Source organism: Lampris incognitus, chromosome 17, assembly GCF_029633865.1.
Source record: "Lampris incognitus isolate fLamInc1 chromosome 17, fLamInc1.hap2, whole genome shotgun sequence".
In the NCBI taxonomy this organism is placed as follows: domain Eukaryota; kingdom Metazoa; phylum Chordata; class Actinopteri; order Lampriformes; family Lampridae; genus Lampris; species Lampris incognitus.
The window spans coordinates 26,338,733-26,360,723 of record NC_079227.1 but is presented as its reverse complement, the minus strand read 5'-3'; the positions used below and the strand labels follow the sequence as shown (position 1 = coordinate 26,360,723).

Sequence of the window (21,991 nt, the reverse complement as noted above, 5' to 3'; positions counted from 1 at the left end):
CACACACACACACACACACACACACACATTACGCCACAGTTGAGACGGTAGACCAAGTATGGGTGATTTGATTGTGAAATTTCATCTCTTTCAAACGTCTCTGAGACAGAAACGGAGTCAGCGGCACCTCCAGTTATTTTCACTCTTGGCAGGTTTTTTTGCAGATTTTGTTCCATTCAAGTGCTTCGGGAGATTGGCCCGTCCCCAGTCCCCTCCGTCCGTCTCTGAAGTGCTTCCCATGTGGATTCCTCTGCCATGACACGGAGGGGCTTCTTTAACTCTCCAGGGGCCTGGCGTGGGTCAGGCTCCATTAGCGTGACTGATCTCATTTATCCCAATCGCATCCGAGGGGCCTGTGCAGGAGCCGGCGTTCTGTGAGGAGCTGTGCCGGTGCGGCCGTGAATGCTGGTGCGTTTGCAGTAGTGCCATAGCCGCCGGGGACACATAGGCCTGAATGATATGGACAACATGTACGCCGGCCTCCAGGGTGCTGGAAATGTATGCTGCCAGGATTTTCCCCCTGACAAGACTGTCACACAGGACCCCCCCCACCACCACCACCACCACCACCACACACACACATGCACACACACAACCTCGCAACCAATTTTATTTAACCCAGCCTGTTTTGGGCCCCTAATGGCTCCCCCCCATTGCTTCAAGATAAGGAAAAACAGGGCAAATAGATAAAACGTTCTGAGTTGTGCTGTTCACCCCAAGCAGGGAAGTTCATCTCAGTTTAACACAAAATCTTGGGCTAAAATAGGCCACCAGCCACACAGGAAATGCAGCTGACGTGCGCCACAGCAACGCACCACAGTGGCAATTGTGTTTTGACAGACTCACGGGGCAAAATTTCAACCAGTGATATAATTCAAAGATTCACTCTCGGGGCGAATGGGAGTAATGCGGCATTTAATACTCCGCTAATCCCACTTTCCAGGGTGCCAAATTTGCAAGTGGGCTCTTATTGACCCACGAAGCAAGCAATTATTCCAACTCCTAAGTCGCTCACTCGAATCCCAGATACACCGTGGAAATGACAGAGAATCGCCGCATATTGACACAGGGAAACAAGTGCGCATCTTCAACACAGAGAGACTGACAAGGAGGGTGTTTATTTTTTTTGCACACAGCTGACGCCTCGGCAGAGAGAGAGAGGCCGGCTCGGTAAACCTGTGAGCAGGCTCATCATATTTTTTTCATTTTTTTTTTTACCCCACTATCCTCTTCTGTAGCTCCACTTACCATGACATTTTGTTACTTTGCTTGTAATTGATTTCTGCTTCAATTTATTAATGCAGGCTATGGAGCGCCCGGAGCACAACAGCAGTTATCTGGGGCCCACCAGGAGCTTAATCTCCCAGAATGAGTTGAATTAATAGGGGAGTGCTCAAGTAACGTATTGATTACTGAATCAATGTCTGCTTCTTTGCACCATGCCAAAATGATTAGGGTAAAAAAGAAAATGGGGACGGCGTCGAGAAATAAGAACTGTCCCTTGTTCAATCTGCGGGCGTCAATGTAAATTTCAATAGGCCTCTCTTCTGATATGATGGCGGCGTGTAACTCAGCCGTTCCCCGGCAACAAAGCAGCAGAAACGAGGAGATCGGCGGATCTGCGCTTTTGCAGCACCTCTAGGATAAACTGACAAAGACTTGCCATTTCTTTTTACCCAGCTTGGAGAGGCTTGATTGTTAGGGGCTATTTGTAGCAAGTTGCTTGTTATGGTATTCAGTGGCGGCTAGCCAGTACAGGGCGCTGGGGCACCGCCCCATTCAGCTATCAAGAGATGAACATCTACTTGAACATGTTAAATATGATTTAGTTCTATAATGTAAATAATTATGAAATAAAAGTGTTTTTCAGTTTGTGAGCGCCTGTCAGCAGCCATTAAATGTAAATGTATTCTGTCTGAATACACGTACTTCCTGGGTGAGGGGCGCCGGCCAAACGATGCCTTATGCAAGCCCTCAAACTTTTGGCGAGCAGGTGACCTGAGGCTGCTGTCTGATTGGGTTCTTCAGATTTTCCATGGGGCGCAGTTCTGTGTTGCCCCAGACATTCCCACTTTTACTGGCAGCGTATTGGTATTGTTTTAATGTTTTTTTGATCGAATGTGATTGGACAATTCTCGTGGCTGTCAATCATGTTCCCACCCACCACGACGCCTCGTCTCGACTGTTAATCATCCACCGTCTACGAACCCTCATAACATCTATAGGCTACATTGTCCTTTTTAATAACTTTGTGACTGTGTGGACGTTAAAGCAGATGTCAGGTGTGCTGCGTCGAGGTAAATTGCGCCCCCCCCCCAATTTTTTTTAGCACCAGCCGCCACTGGGAGCGTCATCGTGTCTTCCGAGCCGCGTGCGATGTGCCATCCTGCCCAGAAGACAGCTGTGGGTGTAAATTTCCCCAGGTGTCTGCAAACATTTTGTGCAGATGTGCTTCCGGGCTGCCCCATGCAATCAAAGACGATAAGAGGGTTAGGTCGGCGGCCCCACGTCCACACACACACACACACACACACACACACACACACACATCCCAATCGCGAGAACACAAAGTGGATCTGGCGGATCATCTTCTCCACTCCGAACCGTGGCGGACAAGAAAGATAACCGGAAATCAATAGCAAACCGCGTCTTCGCTGCAAACAGCTTCGATTCCGATTAGTCATAATTTAATATCGCTGCGTGCGAAAGCACGAAACCACACTTGCACAAATTAGAAACGCCGGCTCTGTTTAATCGTTGTTGCCTGGTAGTTTTTTCAGCAGATGGAAAGGGATGGGTTTTTTTGTTGTTTCTCCACGATGAAGAAGGTGATTGAGTTTTTTTAATCAACGTAACATAAAAGATCAAACGTCTTTACAGCGCTACCTCAGACAACCACGCTCACCTGCTCCGCGTTGTGTGTGACGATGGGAGACCCCTGTTGGCTCTGTTGCGGTATTGAAACGTGGAGTCTTGTAGTTACAATGCTACAATTTCACTTAGCGGAGGCTTTTATCCAACGTACATATGAGAGTTAATACGACTCACGCAAGGATCTAGTCACAAGACAAGCGAAGAAGAAAGACCCCCCCCCTCCCCGAAGAGAAGAATACTGAATCTTTTATATTTTCAGGAAACAAGATGCCAAAAAGACAGCAGACACTTTAAATAACATAAAGGTCCGACAACGGGGGGTAGATTAGTTTGGGTTGGCTACTCCAGCAGCAGTTCTATGACGTCACTATAGCAATATTTATTAAGGTTTCTAGGGCTAGTTTTAACAATGCTAGCACCTCAAAAGTAATCCAAATTTCCTCATAATATAAGTTTAGTACTACGAAAGACTATCTGGCACGCGAAAATTACAGTACAGACATCTTTTTCTTTCTAGTTTGATAATATAGAAAGCTTCTTAAAATATAAGCTTGGGATTTGAACTGGATGTAGTGTGCTCATGCTTTGCAAGAACATTCCCATTTCTACCAGACATTTATTACACACATAAAAGTATCCTGACACTGTGTGCTAACGGCAAGCATGGACATTTATTAACAGTTCATATGTCTCACACAAACATCAATTTAACAGTAAGCATGGTCAGCAGCAATAAAACAACAAAAAAGCTGCAAAAAATGATTTGCTGTTAGCTGTTAGGAAAGCCTCTCTGCTGCATAAGTGGAAAGTAAGTATTTCCTGAATGAAATGAGACTGATTTATGTTCTTGCTCCCAATCATATTATTTTAGTCAGTCTATGCTTTGTGCTGTGCACCAGGGCTGCCCATAAGGGGGATGGGGGGGGCTTTCTGGGGCCCAGCTGCAAGGGGGGCCCATGGGGGCCAGCAATAATCATGTTCATCCTAAATATAAGCAATGATAATGGCAAGTATTGCCACCGAGTGTGAACTGGCTAAACTGATGGACTTTAAAGACGTTATGAAGGACTTTACATCCAGTAAGACAAGGAAGATGGTTGTATAAGAGGCAAAGATGAAGCCATAAGGTAGGAAATTGCTTCTTGTTTTTTTTACTAATAAATGTGTGGTGTAAGTGTAGCACATCTTTGTTGACCTTTGTGTATTTAAGTGTGTCAAAGAGTTCTATTATGATGTGTGTATGTGTGTGTGTGTGTGTGTGTGTGTGTGTGTGTGTGTGTGTGTGTGTGTGTGTGTGTGTGTGTGTGTGTGTGTGTGTGTGTGTGTGTGTATGTATGTCTGTACACCCCTATAACTATGTAGCCCCTGTTACTGAGTAAGTCTCTCAGTTTACATGTATGTGGCGCAGTGATTAGCACTGTTGACTCACAGCAAGAACATCCTGGGTTCCCAGGCCATCCCAGGTCCTTTCTGTGGGGAGTTTGTATGTTCTCCCCATGTCTGTGTGGGTTTCCTCTGGGCACTCCGGTTTCCTTCCACCATCAAAGACATGAATGTCAGGGTTAATACTCCTTTCTGTGCCCCTGACCAAGGCAATAGGAAGAAATAACTGGAGCTGGTCCCCAGGTGCTGCACGGCGGCTGCCCACCTAGCTACACAGCGAGGATGGGTTAAATGCAGAGTGAATTTCACAATGTAGAAATGACAAATAAAGTATATTCTGCATTCTACTCTATGTATGTGTTTAGCAGAAGAGAGAGTGAGAGACCACATGCAGGCGTTAATATGAGTAAAGCAGATTTTTTAGGGGGGGTTGGGGGGGTTTCACTGGACCTTTTCAGGGGCCCAGCTATTTCTGTGGGCGGGCCTGGTGTGCACTCATGAGAGATCTGTTAGTTAGAACTGTGTTCATAGCAATATGATCAACTAATTGAAAAAGAAAAGGGGGGGTAAAGACATATTACTAAAAACAACTCAACTGAAAAATATAATAATATCCGTATTTCAATTTGTTTTTGTCTGTCAGAGAGTCTAATTGACATTGTAAACAATACAATCAAGACACAGTAGTTTCTACTCATAAGAAAGAAAAGAGCATGTTTCCCATGCTGGACAAGTACATGTAATGTAAATGAGCTGAATCAGTGGACAGCACCAACTCAAAACCAAGAGGAGGAGCATGACAGAGCCCCTCCTCAACAGAATACAGTTTTATTCCCTTTCACCTGCTTATTTTCAGTGCAGTGGGATGAACGTTGCAGATGTCGAACCAGTGCCGGTTCACCTCCTTGTGCGGCAGCAGGCCGTTGCGGGGCAGCAGGGGTTGCCGCCGGCGATGCGGACTGCCTGCCACCTGCCAGAAGTGTGTACCCTTGAATAGAATGACGGCATTGTGGCTGTAGGAGAAGTAGGCAGCGTCGATGTTGCTGTATGGATGGTCGCCGCTCACCACTGGAGGGAAGACGTGTCTGATGCTTTTGGGAAAGCCTCTTGCCAAGCTTTCGGCCTCCACATCAAATGCGTATACCTGTTTGGATGGATAACTGTCAAGAGAAAGTCTTGTTTCTGGAATTATAGCTTACATTTATATCACAGTTAACCATTTTAGCGCTGAGATTGTCCCCCCCCCTTTTTTTTCTCCCCAGTTGTACCCAGCCAATTACCCCACTCTTCTGAGCCATCCTGGTTGCTGCTCCACCCCCTCTGCCAATCCGGGGAGGGCTGCAGACGTGCCTCCTCCATTACATGTGGAGTCGCCAGCCGCTTCTTTTCACCTGACAGTGAGGAGTTTCACCAGGGGGACATAGCGCATGGGAGGACCACGCTATTCCCCCCAGTTCCCCCTTCTCCCCCGACCAGGCGCCCCGACCGACCAGAGGAGGCGCTAGTGCATCGACTAAGACATATACCCACATCCAGCTTCCCACCCACAGACACGGCCAATTGTGTCTGTAGGGATGCCCGACCAAGCCGGAGGTAACACGGGGATTCAAACCGGCGATCCACATGTCGGTCGGCAACAGAATACACCGCTACGCTACCCGGACGCCCTCGAGATTGCTTTTGCTTGAACACAACTTAGCACATGGCTGGGTGATAATGCATTTCTTATTCTGAAATACATTTTCATCATAGGTTTGTTCCCTGCTTGCCCCCCCCCCCCCCCCACCGAACTGAAGGTTTGGAGTTAGAAGAGGCTGTTCTTACATGTGTGCCTTTGAAGAAGTAGATGTGGGAGTCCCTCCTGTCATAAAAGGCTGTGTCAATGGGAGCGGGGACACCTGGGAAGCCCTCAGAGATGAGCATCGGGTAGCGACGCCCGTCTGAGTCTTGTGTGACGGCCCGGTCATTCTCACCGTCGTACCTCCAGAACTGAGTGCCTGTCCACAAAGTGAGCATTCACAGAATACCTTTTTTTTTTGTGCTATTTCATGAAAAAGCCTGTTCTGCTGAACCAGATGTAGTTCGTCATTTATGATTACCCTTGAAGAAGTAGACGGCATCTCTTTGACGAGACCAAACGTGGACATATGCGTCCACCCCGTCTGCGGGAATGCCGTGCCAGCCAACTTGCAATGCCACTGGATCCCCGTAGCGGGTCCGGTTGTTCCTGTTCTCATACAGCCAGTACCAGCCGTCTCTCATGAAGTAGGTGTTAAAGCGGATAACCACCTCCCCGTAGGCCGTCCTCTCCTTTCTGATCCAGTCGAACACCGTGCTGAAACGGCCCTCGCAGCCTCCTTCCATCGGATACCAGTGTGTTGAAAAGGAAAAGGGGATTTTGTAATTGGACACCGATCTTTCTGTGTGTGTGTGTGTGTGTGTGTGTGTGTGTGTGTGTGTGTGTGTGTGTGTGTGTGTGTGTGTGTGTGTGTGTGTGTGTGTGTGTGTGTGTGTGTGTGTGTGTGTGTGTGTACATATTCATCCACTATATGCTAGTTATTCACACAACCCACTTCCCTACCATAAAGGTGTTGTATGGCTTTTCTGTCCATCCAGTCCATCTCAAAGCCCGACTCCTGGGGCAGGTAGCTAGGCTGCATGATTGAGCCGGGTCTGTAGATGTGCGGCAGACCCAAGACATGGCCGATCTCGTGAACTGCAACCTAGTAGATAATGAACATTTCTTTTTCTCTCTCTTTACTTTCCCATGCCTGGTGGGATTGTACATGATCATGTGAGTCTGAGTCATTATAACGCTTCTCACCTTAAGGAGGCTAATCCCCCTGCCAGCGTTGGGTACTGTGAAATGTTCATCGTCATCAAAATGTATGTCTCCCAGGAACCACGCGTGGGCAAATTCATGACCGGTGCCATCGAACCTTTGATTGCACCCCAGGTGTCTTCCTGTTTGGGTCACAGAGATTAGAAATACACAGGTTTTACATCTTCATGTGGTAAATGTCCTTACATAACCAAGTAGAAGTAGTAACATCAGTGAAGCTCATTCAGATACTCTTTTGAAACAGGAGACCGACAAAAACAGCTGTTGTTGAAAACCAACAGGCGTCAGCCATAAAGAACCCGATGCACGCTGCCACAGAAGAAGAAAGAAGAAAGCCACCTTATTTTGTCATTGTACAGTTGTATTCTTACAATGAAATATATCTTCTGCCTGAAACCCATCCTATTGTATAGAAGCAGTGCGCAGCTGCAGCGCCCGGGGACCAACTCCAGTTCTTCTTTCCATTGCCTTGCTCAGGGGCACAGGCAGGAGTATTAACCCTAGCATGCATGTCTTTTTGATGGTGGAAGGAAACCAACGCAGACACGGGGAGAACATGCAGACTCCACATAGGAAGGACCTGGGACGGCCTGGGGTTTGAACCCAGGACCTTCTTGCTGTGAGGCAACAGTGCTCACCACTGGGCCACCGTGCCGCCCAGCCGACATGTGCTGACTTTAACAACTCAAAGCTTGGTATTGTTCTTCTTTTTTTTTTAATTCATTCAACCTGAATTAAAAAAAAAATCAGGTTGAATGAATTAAAGTCTCCACCATACCATCCAGACACACAAATATATATATATATATACACACACACACACACACACACACTTAGCACAAAAAGTGAGGAAATGTGTGTTTGGTAGATTATTTCTTTGTTGTAACAATGCTTCTTGGCTATAAATCTTGTACCGTTGGAAAGCCTGTTTATTTCCTTGTTAAATGGTGCCACATTTGTAAGGAACATGCATTTGTGGGAGGAGCAGCAGAGCTGAGTATGTGGGTTGCGCCCATGAAAAATTTGTCAAATCTTCTCCGCCAATGCCAAACAGCTTATTTTGCTGTTGCTATTGACTCTTGTTTTGGGCTTCTGGTACCCCAGGTGCTGACAATCAGGTGGCTGATATAAGATTTATTGCCAAGAAGCATTGTTACAACAAAGACATAATCTACCAAACACAAATTTCCTTACTTTTTGTGCTAAGTTTATATATAGCGATGTTTCCCCCCCCCCCGGAAACCATCAATGGTGTAGATAAAAGTGCTCAACAGACAAGGAGCGAAATTAAAGCCGAGCCTTACTCAGCTGCCTCCAGGCTGGTGTCTAACAGAGGGCGATAAGAAAGGCCACTCTAACCGACCTGGTGGTCGGATGCAGCATGAGTCTTTCAATCATAGAGAACCAGCATTTCCAACACTTCCATGCCATCGTGTGTGTGTGTGTGTGTGTGTGTGTGTGTGTGTGTGTGTGTGTGTGTGTGTGTGTGTGTGTGAATGAATCAGTTGTAAAGCACTTTGAGTGGCTGTTGCAGCTAGAAAAGTGCTATAAAAAATGCAATTTGATTTGATTTGATTGATTGAACCTGCAAGAGCTGCAAGGATGCAACAGTAGTTTTTCCAGAGCACACAATAAAATGTGGAATTCGTTTTATAGAGTTTCGAGAACGAGCGAAAAAGCATGCTTTTATGAAACGTCTATCACTTATTATCACGGTGTCATCATCACAAACCCGTTTAACATAACGTGGAGTGATATTCTTTCCTTTTTAGTGAACTTTCTCAAAACACTGCTTCCTTTTTTTCCACTTAAGATTTGAAGACCTGACAGAAGACGAAATCAACCCATTGGCTTTTTTCCTTCTCTTCCTTATACATATGTCAGACATACCTGTACCAAAGCCAAGCCTGATGTCAATGTCCCCCAGCAGGGAACGCGTGTCCTCCACAAACTCCAGCGGTGACACTTCACTCCACATCCTGAAGGCCAGCCTGAAGATGTACCTCTGCTCCTCGATGGACAGTTGACTGCTGTAGCCTTCCCCCATCAGCCTCCATCTCAGCACCGTCTTGGAAAAGGCCATGTGGCCCCAGTCACTCAAATCTCTCCTCCGCCTGCTTTTGGATACGAGCGCGGCGAGGTGGCGTTTCCTGCGCTGCACCTCACTGATGCCCCGATGCTTACCCACGCCGTCGCTCACCACGTAACCGTCCACGCCGTCCACAGAAGTAGCATCCAAGCCGCCATCTATAACAGAAAGGCCCTCAGTGTCGTTCCTGCTGGTGTTGTTGGAAACACTGGTCAGATTGCCGTCGGTGTTATTGAAACTAAATGTGCCATCAATTTCAGAGGAGTTAGAGACAGTGCTGAACGAAGGGTGGCCGATCAAACTGTTCTCCACGTTGCTGCTGAGAGTCTCATTGAAGCCGTCGCCATCAACATCGGTTTGATCATCTGAGGCACTTGTGTTTGACGGGGTGATGTTCTCAGGCGCCGTGCCGGGCGCTTCATTTGCGTCCAGGTCTCTCTCCTTGTCTGGGACTCCGCATCTTGGTTTGTTCATGGCCGCTATGGTGGCGTCATCCAACACAGCTGTGATGGGCAGGCTCGACACTCTCTGAAACTCTTTGAGCGCTGAAACAAATTCTGGGCTCTTGGTCAAACTGCTGTGTTCACCTCGGTCGCCGTCTCTGTCGGCCCTCGAGTGAGACACCGAGGCCCCCTCTTGAATATTGGCTCTCGGGTTATCTCCTGAGAAGTCATCGCTGAGAGAAGTGTCTGCCTCTTCGAACTGGATCTCCTCCCAGTACACCGGCTTGATGAAACCATATCTAGAGAGGAATAACTAAGTAGGATATGGCTATGATTACATTCAGCCTCAACGATCTACAGAACAATAATTCATATCAATGATCATACAACATCCATCCATCCATCCATCCATCCATTATCCAAGCCGCTTATCCTACTTAGGGTCTCGGGATGCTGGAGCCTATCCCAGCAGTCATTGGGTGGAAGGCGGGTAGACACCCTAGACAGGCCGCCAGTCCATCACAGGGCCAACACAACCACACACCCACACTTAGGGACAATTTAGTATGGCCGATTCACCTGACCTACATCTCTTTGGACTGTGGGAGGAAACCGGAGCACCCGCAGGAAACCCACACAGACACGGGGAAAACATGCAAACTCCACACAGAGGACGACCCCAAGGTTGGACAACCCTGGGGTTCGAACCCAGGATCTTCTTGCTGTGAGTCGACCGCGCTAACCACTGCGTCACTGTGCCGCCCGATCATACAACAAATTCATTAAAAAAAACTCAAGATCTTTTTGGTTATACCTCTGCAGTATACTTGTCCGTTATGGGATCGGCTCGGTGAGAGGAAGGAACTTGCACATCAGAATGATCCCGGCTGTGGAAAAGTTTCTCTGCATCCGCTGTGGTAATGCTCGTCAAAGGTAAAAAAACGATCAGCTGGATGAAAGTCAGCATCGTGCTGTTGGTCAACCCACTGGTATTTTTGTGAGAATATAGCAAGATGTCGCACTGCTTTATAGGTGAGGCCCGAGTGCGTCTCCACGCCCCTGTAATGTGTGACCGACCGCCTTAACCACTAAATGTGTGGCCCACTTTCCTCACTCGGACGTGAACGGCGAACCTCTTGTCACCATTCACAATTGTCAAAATTGAAACTGCAGGTGTTATAAACGCTCTACTGACCGGGAATGGACTTTTGTTGACGTAAGCAGAAAGGTGAGGGCCATTACTTTCATCTGAACAACCACAGCAGCTTAGCGGAGACATGTGACACCTGCCGGCACTTTCCTTTCAGATACGGCACATGGATCATAAACTCTTTCTAACACCGAGTGGTTTGTTAAAAAAATGGAAAAAAAATATCAAAAAACACAGAGTGAACTTTTTGCATCAACTTAGTAGTTGAAATTTATTTAAAAAATAAATTGCAGATTGTCTAAAACAGGCCTAAAAATAAATAAGCAAACGCACTTTATAAATTGCACAAAAGAAGCCAGTGCCAGCAGGCAAACAACACAGAGAGCTATAGAGACAAAGAGGATGGATTCGAGTGGTTGGAGATGACGGTCATTTACTGGAGGGCCTTGGCTATTCCTGCAGCAAGGTGCTCAGCCGTCGGCCTGTCTGCAGCACAACTGACACGTAGGCCCTCTGCTACCATGGCATCCGCTGTGGTCGGCCCTATGGCTGCAAACTGGAAACAAAACCAAAAAAAAAGAAGAGTAAACAACACTTTAAAGAGAAAGAAAGACAGCCAGTTTATTTTTGTCATTTGGACATTGGACAGTTACAATGAGAGTTTTGGTTACAATGAAATTTATCTTCTGCATTTAACCCATCCTATTGTATAGGAGCAGTGGGCAGCTGCAGCACCCGGGGACCAACTCCAGTTCTTCTTTCCATTACCTTGGTCAGGGGCAAATACAGGAGTATTAACCCTAACATGCATGTCTTTTTGATGGTGGGAGGAAACCGGAGCACCTGGAGAAAACCCACGCAGACACGGGGAGAAAATGCAAACTTGCAAAAAATGCAAGAAAGGACCTGGGGTTCGAACCCAGGACCTCCTTGCTGTGAGGCAACAGTGCTAACCACTGGGCCACCGTGCCGCCCTAATGCACTATAAACTGGGTTAGAGGAATTTTTTTAGTTTACCGACAGGAAGTTGTACCTTTATCCGAGTCAGCTCTTCACCTGACAGCCTCCGGACCACTTCTAGGCAAAACTTCACCCCTGACGGACTGAAGAAGGCCACACTAGCCGGTATGCCCTACAAACACACAAGCATTGTCATCAGTTGTCTCTTTCCATATCAACACATAAACATTGACTTAACACCCATCGACCACTCATACATACATACTCATACCATAATCATACCATGTCACACTGCCTTTTACATACATACTGTTTCTTTTGCGACTGTAAACCTATCATACTACCTTTTCTGTAATTATCCAATACTATAATTATATTTGTATCCTTAAAGTATATCTATCTATCTATCTCAATATTTTGTGTTATGTCTAAAAATGTCCCAGTGAGCAACCCAACCAGTAAAACTGTTTTGTGTAGAAGCTTTCTTGGCAAACAGAACAGGCGACTCTTGATTCTGAATGTGCCGTTCTCTCTATCAGGTACATAAGAGTTTAACCTGCTCTGTGAAATAGTTTTTCAGATTCTTCTCCAGATCGGGATGTTCTGCTGTTTGATAGACAGTCAGCGTCTCCAGGGGCACTCCTGGAAACAAAGAAATGAATCCCAGCAATGCTACAGGTAGCACAATTACTATCTCATAATTAGCAGTGCCCCAGTGGGAATCTAGTCACCTTGAATTCTAATTGTTAGGCACAACAGAGGGGAATGCTTACCATTTTCCCTCAGAGCCGTGGGCAAGACTTCTCGTTTGATCGAACCACAAGGGAAGAGAAGTGGTAAAATATTTGTGTCCTCTCCTGTGACGAGAATTAAGTCATGAGGACATATGGGTTTATCGGGTCATTGATAGGATTCTCGTCTTTCAAAGCGACATCAGAGAATATTAAGGCCAGATATAAAGTCCAGTCATACGTTCAAGTATAAGACGTGACAGAACGTCTGCCGTCCCAGTGTCCTCTCCCAGTGGATTCAGACCCAGATCCCGTACTACAGAGGAAAATGGACAAATAATTATGACAAACAAGACATGTAATCACTTTTTGTAAAATTAAAAAAAATAATACTCATTACAATTGGAAGACTACTGTGAACCTAAAAGTAATTTTGTGCAAGCAATGACCAAAAAAAAACAAGAGACTGATGAAGAAATGGTGACTTAGAGAGGCCGTATTGTCACCCTTTATTTGGAGGAAAGAAAGAAAAACACACATGCCAGGAAGGTGTTGCACCTGCTCGTACTCTAAAGATCAAATATTGTTGGCTGTGCTTCACAGCAAACAGTCACTTTTGTAAGGCCCAATTCCAGGCGACTGAGGGTTGTTACATCAGTTGACATGTATCTGTGACTCCAGGTGTCTATGCTGCAATCAGCGTTAACCCCACACACCTTTTTGAATAGGAAAAATGCAAAGACGATTAAAAACAAATATTTCTAAAGGTTTTCAAATGGTGCAATAACTCACCTAATGCTGCAGTCGCCTTTCCAACCACATAGACAGACTTGGCATTCCATCTGTCTTTTATGCAGCTGTTCCATTCTAGAGGAATTATTATGTAGAATATAATGTTTAGTGTAATTTACTTAATTGTAATGATGACAAGCTAAGCCCTATCTTTATAATTGTGTGATGCAACATACAATGTCATACATGTTGACATATGACATACAGCGTTTTTATCCTATGTTAAGTTCACTGAGAGAGCCACGAAACCAGAGTCAAATTCTATGTATGTGCAAACCTAATTGGCCAATGAACATGATTCTGATTCTGAATCATTGGAACTTCCAACAGAAACTGCCTGAATTTGAGTTCACCTTCAGCCGCTCACCTTCTCCTCGTTCCTCCGTTTTCAGACACATTCTCACAGCCTCCACTGCTCTGGGGCTGGTAAAAATGAGTCCTCCATGTTTGTCTGGTTGGAAAAGCTAAGAGGGGGAAAAATGACTTGAAGATATTTCACTTAATCTTAATCAAATGTCTGTGAAAATCATACAGATATGTCAGGTTATAATGTATGTAAGTAACCTGCAAACATTTATTTCAGCATCTCTGATATATTCATATATTCTCTGCACCATTGCACCTTATCACCTCTTATTTCGCCAGTATATAGTCAATCCTTGTGTATACATCTGCAGATTGTTGTGTTCTAGTGTTGTTATTCTATGTTAAGTATAATGTGAGAGTCACAAAACTGGAGTCAAATTTCATGTTTGTGCAAATCTACATGGCCAATAAACATGATTCTGATTCTGATATGCAGTGTTGCGCTGAAATAAAACGTACCTTATCTGACAAAGTATTCAATGAGACAAATTTAAAAGACAGTACAGGAATTAAGGTTGCTTCATGTCCATACGATATCAGCTCCTGTGGAATCAATATAAACTCTTGTTGATGTGTGTAAAAATTAAAAGCTTTACAAGTGTGTTGTTTTGCTATTGGATCCAGCTTGATAAGAAGTTGTCTCTACCTTTATGTAAGGATCTGGTCCAGAATGTTCCTCTCTTGGCTCTTTCAGGAGAAGCACACGCATCTTGCTAAAGATCAGCAACCAATGCAACAATAAAACAGAGTAGAATTTATCAGAACAGAACCAAACAGACCAGAAATGAGGGATTCAAACATTCAAATGCATCTAGCATGGAGGGTGTGATGGCATTACAAGCTAAAGCTACACCCAACAACTGTCATTTGCAACCTGCTGATAACAAAGCTGTCAAGTCGTGATTAAGTTATTCTGTATTTCAGTAATGCTTCTTCAAGTTACTTGTGCAATAGCTAGGTAAGCAAATCAGCAGATAGGAACAGGAGACTCTACTTCATCTGCACAAAGCATGGTGCATGGCTTATTGTGTGGTGTAATTGTTTTCCTGATGAGGGAACAGGAAAAGTGACAGCCTTAAGGGTTATGCAAGGCGCTGAAGATTTTGGTCCATTTGTAAATTGCGAGACATAACATTTTGACCAGTTAGCAAGACTAATTGAATGCCGCTCAATCTGTTAAACTTACTAGCCACATGCAATGCTAAAATCAGCAAAATATAACCACAAAAGAGAACGTTTTGTACGTAAATACTGTTACCTTCAACTGCCACTACAGCTGAGTGCATGGTGGTTGTAACTGGTGTAAAAAAAGGGGGGGAGAGGTTTAAATTACTGAGCATTTGTACTGTTTTCTATAGGCTACATAATACAAATGTATCCAATGAACCACAAACAGTAATTATATTGATCCTTGAATATGACCAAAAGATTTATTCGTTGACAAAACTTTAATTTTTGTACAATAAATTATATGTCCTCCGTTTAATAAAAAATGGTTTATTCCATTTAATAACGCAGAAACAAACCGTCATTTTGGTTCCTATAGCCGCTTACATGCTCTCGAACGGCAGTACATTTTGAGCCATCATGGCGGCAACAGTAGCTTAATTTCTCTGTTTGCGTCAACTGACCTTTAACGATTGTCCCGCCCCTTCGGTGGAGTACGCGTGGTCTGTAAATGCAGCATGGCATCTTCAGCCAAAAAGAGAGCGATAGGATCGGGTGAAAATCCCGAAGAGAGTGAAAACAGCCCTGACGAAAACCTGGGGGACGACGACAGCTCCGGAGAGGAGGACAGCGATGCATCGGACGAGGAAATCAACGAAGTAAGCGTCCAAACTGTCCTTTCGCTGCATGCATGGCCTCGCAGGTTAGCTAACCAGAAACCCACGTTAGTTAGCCCAATCCGGAAATACAATTACTAAGCTGAATGAAGGGTACCTGTGGTACCGTAATGCCGTTTAACGCCGTGTTTTCTGCGTTGTTGTTATAATGTCACAACCAGGAGGTCGTCGTGGACTTCGAAGCTCATACCATCTCAGGCAACGACTTCAATGGAATCAAGAAACTCCTGCAACAGGTTCGGCGTATTTTGATATTTGTTTTGACGTTATTGACATTTACTAGTCGTTTTATGAACTTGTGCAAACATGTATGGTTATTGGCTACAACGAGGTCTCACTGGTGCCACTTATAAAACGTTCACAGCTCTTCCTGAAGGCCCATGTAAATACATCGGAGCTGACTGATCTCATCATTCAACAGAATCATATCGGCAGTGTCGTTAAGGTAAGTTTTTTTTGTAACGTCTCACTGATGACTTTGTATTTAAATTTGTTCATCCCATTATATAATACTTTTAAACTTTGCCAGCGTTCCCGCTTATTCATTTCTTCCTGTACTGTTATTGTCTAGCAAGCAGAGGTACCCGAGGACAGCGACAACGATGATGACCCAGATGAGGTGTTTGGTTTCATCACCATGCTTAACCTCACAGAGCGAAAGGTAACGCTGCTGGCCAGTCCCAGCCTGAATGAAACATGCCGACTAGTCCTCTGTCAAGCCAGTAATCATGCAGCAGTTTCCATGAAAACGAATGTGTAGCATCTATTGGACGGGTTTGATCCTGTGTGTGTGTGTGTGGCTGATGTTGGTACTAGGGTGTCCAGTGTGTGGAGGAGGTGAAGGAGTTGATCATAGACCAGTGTGAGAAGAACTGTCCCCACAGTACGACAGAGCAGCTTGAGCAGATCCTCAATGACACCAGCAAACCCGTAGGATTGCTGCTGAGTGAACGCTTCATCAACGTACCCCCCCAGATTGCTCTGCCACTACACAAACAGCTCCAGTGAGTCCTCCATCTCTCTTGTTTTTCAAAGTCATCATGTCTCAGACTAGGAAAGGAACTGGTCCCTTGTGACACTTCGACTTAGTCTGGGATCACATGTAATGAATGGGTGGAATCTTTATACGTCAACAGTAGTGTGCTCATTGCACTTGAGAGAATTGACATTAGTCCATTGTAAATACATTGCAATGCAGGTGTTGGAATTTTATCATTCATGGTTTGGTTATGCATGTGTAAGTCAAGTCAGGTCAAGTCAATTTTATTTGTATAGCCCAATATCACAAATTTGCCTCAGTGGGCTTTATAGCAATACAACATCCTGTCCTTTGACCCTCACATCAGATAAGGAGCAGCTCGATTAAAAAAAACCCTTTAACAGATCACATAATCATACAAGATCACACTTAAAGCAATCCTTACACTGCGAAAATTGTTTGGTTGCTTTTTTTCTTTTTTTTTTAGATTTGTGTCACATTTTGGGAGAGAAAGGAAGTCAAATTAACTTGACCTTCATGTTTCCTAAAATTGTATGTTAGTATCATCAACTTTTCTGTATTGGAGGCAAAAGGCCTCTATAGTTCCAAGAAAACAATGGAAATACATTAAAAGATTTTTAATATTATCCAATAATATATAGATATTAACTAATTATTCATTAATATAATTATTTTTAATATTAATTTTCATAATAGGAAACGAATATTGTGCACCATTTGTTTACACTTTCTGTGGCGGTTTTGTGATTTAAAACACATTGGACAGTCAAAGTTGCAACGATAATTTTCATTGTAAAACTAATTGGTCTGATTGGTTCCATCTTAACTGGTTGAGTTATGGGATACTTTGATAGAATTCGGCAAATATTTTGAAACGACATAAATGCATTAAGTGATTCCCTCTTGTATGTGGGCAGTAAAAAGACTAAATCTCTAATTCACATTTTCCAAAAGACTAAATCTCTAATTCACATTTTCCTTAGCAATGAGGGAAAGTTGTCAGCAGCATGATGGGGTTCTTCTTAGTTGGAAGTTCCATAGGATGTTCTATCTCTTGGGTACTGCACCATTTGCATTCTGGGAGTTGCACTGTGGATGAACCCTTCTAATCAGGGCAGTTACTATTGCATTGCCTTGGTCTCATTTGATTCAAGCAGTACTGGTTTGTTTTGACTCCTTTTGTAAACTCTGTGCTTAAATCCTGGGGCCTGTTTCAGAAAGCAGGTCTAACAAGCTCTGAGTTTAAACCTGAACTCTGGGTTGACTAACTCCGAGCTGTCAAACTAGCGTTTTCGGTTTCAGAACAGCTGATCTGAGGTAGTTCAATCAGCTCGAGTATGTTCACTCTTGAGTTAAGCGGTGCGTGACGACCATAAAAAGCCATCCTCAAAGGAGCTATACTATGATTCACCATGGCAACCAGGGAGGAAAAAAGATCGTCCTACTTTACCCCTACTTCATCCCACTGGAGTTAGAAATATTAATGAATACGTATGGAGAATACGAGTATATATATTTAAGAAAAAAAAGCAATACAGGAGCAGCAGAAAAAGAACGTGAGCTGGCGTCGCAGAAAATTGCTGACCAAGTCAACGCGTGAGTATTAATTTGGGGGGGGGGGGGGTTGTATCTCGAGTGTTCCACTTATTCAACATTTATATATGTGCGTGCGTGTTTAATATTTATGCAGGTGCAACCCAACAGGCACAAAATGTACTTGGCACCAACTGAAGATGAAATATAACAATATAGTTCAAACAGGTAAGGTATAATTTCATTACAAGCAATTGTGATGTTGTTTAGCCTACTCTATCTAATTAAACAGTATTTAGTGGCTACATTCAACATGTGATATCTTTTAAGTAGTTAGTAAAATGTTCTAAGCAAAAAGTAAACTTTCAGCCATCCCAACACTGCCAGTATTTAATATTTTCTATTTGAAAGCAACACCTAAATACCTTTATACACACAAGTCTCCAAATTTGTGCTTACTGGATATGTTCAAATTTGACCTCCGTTAAAGCCAATAGAAAAAAGGCTGAGGCCCGAAAAACAGGTGGCGTTCTACCACTCGGAGGCTGAAGAGATGGCCCTCAGTCAAAACAGTCAACTAGGTCAAGTAGGTTTATTTGTCCCCAGAGGGACAATTGTTGTGTAGCAGCGGCAACATTTAAACACACAAACACTCCACAGAACACATAAGGCAAATAAATACAACATGTAGTGAGGAGAACAAAGCCAACAAAAAGCAATGCAACAGTAAACAGGGTTAACAGTGTTTATCAAGGGTGGGTGACCTATTGCTGAAGGCATTTCGGAAGGAAGCTCATCTGACCCAACCGACCCAACCAACCCCTAGGACACAAGGGCCTACATAAGAGGTTAATTATTAAAATTAATGATCTGTACTTTCATCCTTTTGCCAGCCGGTGTTAGCTCAGTGATGCCCACCCATCCATCTCAGACAACTTGCACACTGATTTTCTTGTAACGGTACAATTCTTTGTAATTGACTGCTTGTTACTTTTTCTGATTCTTAGGTGTCCTTCAGACATCATAATCTATTTTGAGGTGACTCCGAGTTATATAGTTGAAAAACAGTGATGTGGCCTGTACACTGTTGTAAAACAATTCAAATTAGGTGGGGCACTTTTCTAGGTAAAGTTAAAATGTAACCGTCTAATCTTCTACCAGTTACTGATAGTGTAATCTGTCTGGTGGAGACTTCTGCCATAGCAGACCTCCATGCAGTTGTAAGTACTTGTAGTACTCCAGATTTTTCATAATGGGTCAGAGTAGAACACAAATTAATTGTCATTACAGGAGGATGATGAGGACACCTTGTCAGCTGCCACAGAAAGGGAAGATACATAGAGGCTTATTGAGATTTGCACCTTTTAAAAATAACATCTAGCAGTTGATGATAATGATGTACCATAATAATACTTGCACCTTTTTCTCTAACAGAACAATGCTGACAATGAGGAAGATGGTTTACCTCCACAGCACAATTTACCTCAGTAAGACGTTGTTTAGCACTGGCGCATGATTTGCAATAACACTAAGTAGTCCTGGCACTGTGAAATTCATTGTCATTTTTTGTGTGTTCCTTTAGCTCCCTGTGAAACAGCTGTACAAGGTGTACCTAAAAGCAAATTTAATAATCTAATTTAGAAATGGACCGCATAAGACTGCAAATGCAAAAGACAAAAATAGAAATACAGCTGCTGGAACATCAGTTAAAGATGGGTGAGGTGCCCATAGGTGGATGTTTTAACAACATAACACAATAATAACATGTACTGCATTTGCACTTGCAGGAAATAAAGAAGAATTCATAAAAAGAGGCTTATTGTCTTCATTTGACACTGGGGAGGTGATGGGTGAATCACAAATGATAGTAGTATATTGTGTCTCTAACTGCTCTTCCATCTCGTGCATCAGTGGAGTTGTCAGGATCGATATCAGCATCATTCACTGGTTGAGTAGGACATTGTTCTCCTCTAATTGTGGCAGTGTTGTGGCGAATCACACATGCTGCAATAATGTCACATGCCCTTTCTGGGGTGACCCTGATCCTATGAAGGCACTGGACCTTGAGTATCCCAATAGTCATCTCTACCCTGGCTCGTGTCCTGCAGTGAGCCAAATTTATAATGTTGCTGCAGGCCAGGATCAGGGTAAGGGGTCAGCAAATGGGGCTGGCAGGGATACCCTCTGTCACCGAGCGGGTAACCATCGAACTCTCCTATACTACAACAAGGATACAGTTTAAATCTTCAGTTGCAACTGGAGGAGACAAAATATTGATTATAAATGGTAACGCTGAAACAGATCAGAGAACGATAAAAACCTCCAAGCGGGATCTGATCACCCTATCCCGATGGAGATTCCTGCGGCGTATTTGTGCTTCAATATCAACTGGCTCTTCAAGAAAAGGACACCATGTCTGACACGTCCTGTTTTCAGGCTTCAGCTAAAGAGGAGAAACTTAAGAGTTCGTTGAAGAAAACCTGCCAGCGAGCAGGTTAGCGTCACAGAGTATGTTGCCATAATAACCGACTCGGAGTTAAGCTGAACTGGCTTTGTGAAACCCGAAAAACCCAGTTTCCTTCAACTCTGAGACAACTAACTCCAGAGTTTTCACTAAACCCACTCTCTGAAACAGGGCCGTTTTTGAGCTTGTACTCTGAAAAGTTAGAACCAAGTTTTTTGTTTTTAAGTTGGGTGAATATCATGGGAAATGAGAACTACTTCTGAAAGGAGTAGGCAAGGAAAGCCTTGAGTGCAGACCAATGAACCGATATTTTATTTTGCAGAGAGGAAATGGCAGAAGCTCAAAGGACAAATAAACCAAGTGGAAGGTGTCACTACTGCTTGATGATCAGCAAGACCTGTAAAGAGGCAACCAAAAGCATCTCGGCCAGAGGAGGAACTCCCAAAGACGAAGTGATGTTTGTCAACGCTGAGGAAGAGTTCTTCGATGAGGTAAGGTTTACTAACTAAAGCCTGTAATGACACTGCAGCAATGCAAGATAAACTTGAAGCTGTGTTTCAATTTGGGCAACAACCCGTTTCCTTTTTTAGCTTTTTACTTTTAGATGCAAAAAGTGAATGTGCTTTTTTTTTTCTTTCCTTACTTGTCATCTGATTAGACTGAAATTAGCCTAAAATTGAACTGAGAGTCTGCATTTTAATCTCACAGGGGTAGCGGTAAAGATCCAGAATTTACCAGCTTTAATTGTATTCAAAGTAGTTAGAATATTTTCTGACAAGTTACCTCTCCTCAAACATTTATAGACTTAAGTGTCTCCTGTTTTTGTTGTTGTAGCAAGCTACCATGAAGTTCCACTACTCTGTCCAGGAAGAGGCAGACTCTTGTTTGAGTGGCAGGTGGTCTTTTGACGATGTACCCATGAAGCCGTTCCGGACGGTAATGCTGATACCAGCAGACAGAATGCCTGCCATCATGGATAAGCTTAAAGAATATTTAACCATATGAACATCTGAACATATTGTATAAAAACCACATGTACATCCTCAGAACATTGGACTCTGGGAAATGGTTCAGTACACACATTGCAAAAGACTTTAGTAAATCTTGTTGCCGTCACTGTACATCTGAGCAGTAAGTCATGTGTATGCCACGTGTGGCAGTGGTTCCCTTGGTCGGGCTGGAAATGATGCTTCTGCTTTAGTTTTGAGAAACGGTAGCATTATCTCACACGATCTAGAAGGAAATCACCAAGTTAATACAGAGAAATATTTACAACTTCTGTGTATCAACTGAACATGAAATGTACCCCCAAATCATTACCCATTGTATAAATCATGTTTTCTTCACAAACATTTCTATAAAACCAGAATATCAAATATACCTCATTTTGTGTCTTTTCATCAAACGGATGTCTCAAAGCAGCAGGGGGAGGGGTAAAATTGGTTATTTTCTTGTTGAACCAATAACTGAATACTGAGGCACCAAAAGAAGGAACTTTTCAGCATTGTTAAATAACTTAC

The 21,991-nt window shown here is 43.8% G+C and overlaps 3 protein-coding genes and 1 long non-coding RNA gene across 6 annotated transcripts; 2 read left to right on the top strand and 2 right to left on the bottom strand.

Annotated features, from left to right (window-relative positions):
* Positions 1-5,095: 5,095 nt before the first annotated feature.
* Positions 5,096-10,598, bottom strand: mmp21 (matrix metallopeptidase 21). Its single transcript, XM_056297210.1, has 7 exons — positions 10,459-10,598; positions 8,990-9,930; positions 7,082-7,221; positions 6,839-6,980; positions 6,357-6,614; positions 6,082-6,254; positions 5,096-5,401 (listed from the first exon to the last, which is right to left on the bottom strand). The coding sequence occupies exons 1-7, from the start codon at positions 10,596-10,598 to the stop codon at positions 5,096-5,098; spliced, it is 2,100 nt and encodes a 699-aa protein (XP_056153185.1).
* A 429-nt stretch (positions 10,599-11,027) lies between these two features.
* Positions 11,028-14,916, bottom strand: uros (uroporphyrinogen III synthase). Of its 2 annotated transcripts, XM_056297212.1 has the most exons (10): positions 14,889-14,916; positions 14,277-14,343; positions 14,090-14,173; positions 13,632-13,728; positions 13,265-13,339; positions 12,714-12,788; positions 12,515-12,598; positions 12,298-12,383; positions 11,815-11,913; positions 11,028-11,337 (listed from the first exon to the last, which is right to left on the bottom strand). In XM_056297212.1, exons 2-10 carry the CDS (start codon positions 14,337-14,339, stop codon positions 11,215-11,217), a joined length of 786 nt encoding a protein of 261 aa, XP_056153187.1. In that variant the 5' UTR covers positions 14,340-14,343; positions 14,889-14,916; the 3' UTR covers positions 11,028-11,214. The 2 variants fall into 2 exon arrangements, with proteins under 2 accessions (XP_056153187.1, XP_056153186.1); XM_056297211.1 differs by lacking the exon at positions 14,889-14,916 and having other exon boundaries at positions 14,277-14,423.
* A 342-nt stretch (positions 14,917-15,258) lies between these two features.
* Positions 15,259-21,851, top strand: bccip (BRCA2 and CDKN1A interacting protein). Of its 2 annotated transcripts, none has more exons than XM_056296643.1 (7): positions 15,259-15,456; positions 15,636-15,710; positions 15,839-15,919; positions 16,046-16,135; positions 16,291-16,478; positions 20,794-20,962; positions 21,306-21,851. In XM_056296643.1, exons 1-7 carry the CDS (start codon positions 15,316-15,318, stop codon positions 21,474-21,476), a joined length of 915 nt encoding a protein of 304 aa, XP_056152618.1. In that variant the 5' UTR covers positions 15,259-15,315; the 3' UTR covers positions 21,477-21,851. The 2 variants fall into 2 exon arrangements, with proteins under 2 accessions (XP_056152618.1, XP_056152619.1); XM_056296644.1 differs by having other exon boundaries at positions 15,361-15,500.
* On the top strand, positions 17,936-19,786 carry LOC130127085 (uncharacterized). Its single transcript, XR_008811796.1, has 4 exons — positions 17,936-18,070; positions 18,165-18,235; positions 19,442-19,494; positions 19,590-19,786. It is a non-coding gene; the product is annotated as an uncharacterized LOC130127085 (long non-coding RNA).
* Positions 21,852-21,991: the final 140 nt, after the last annotated feature.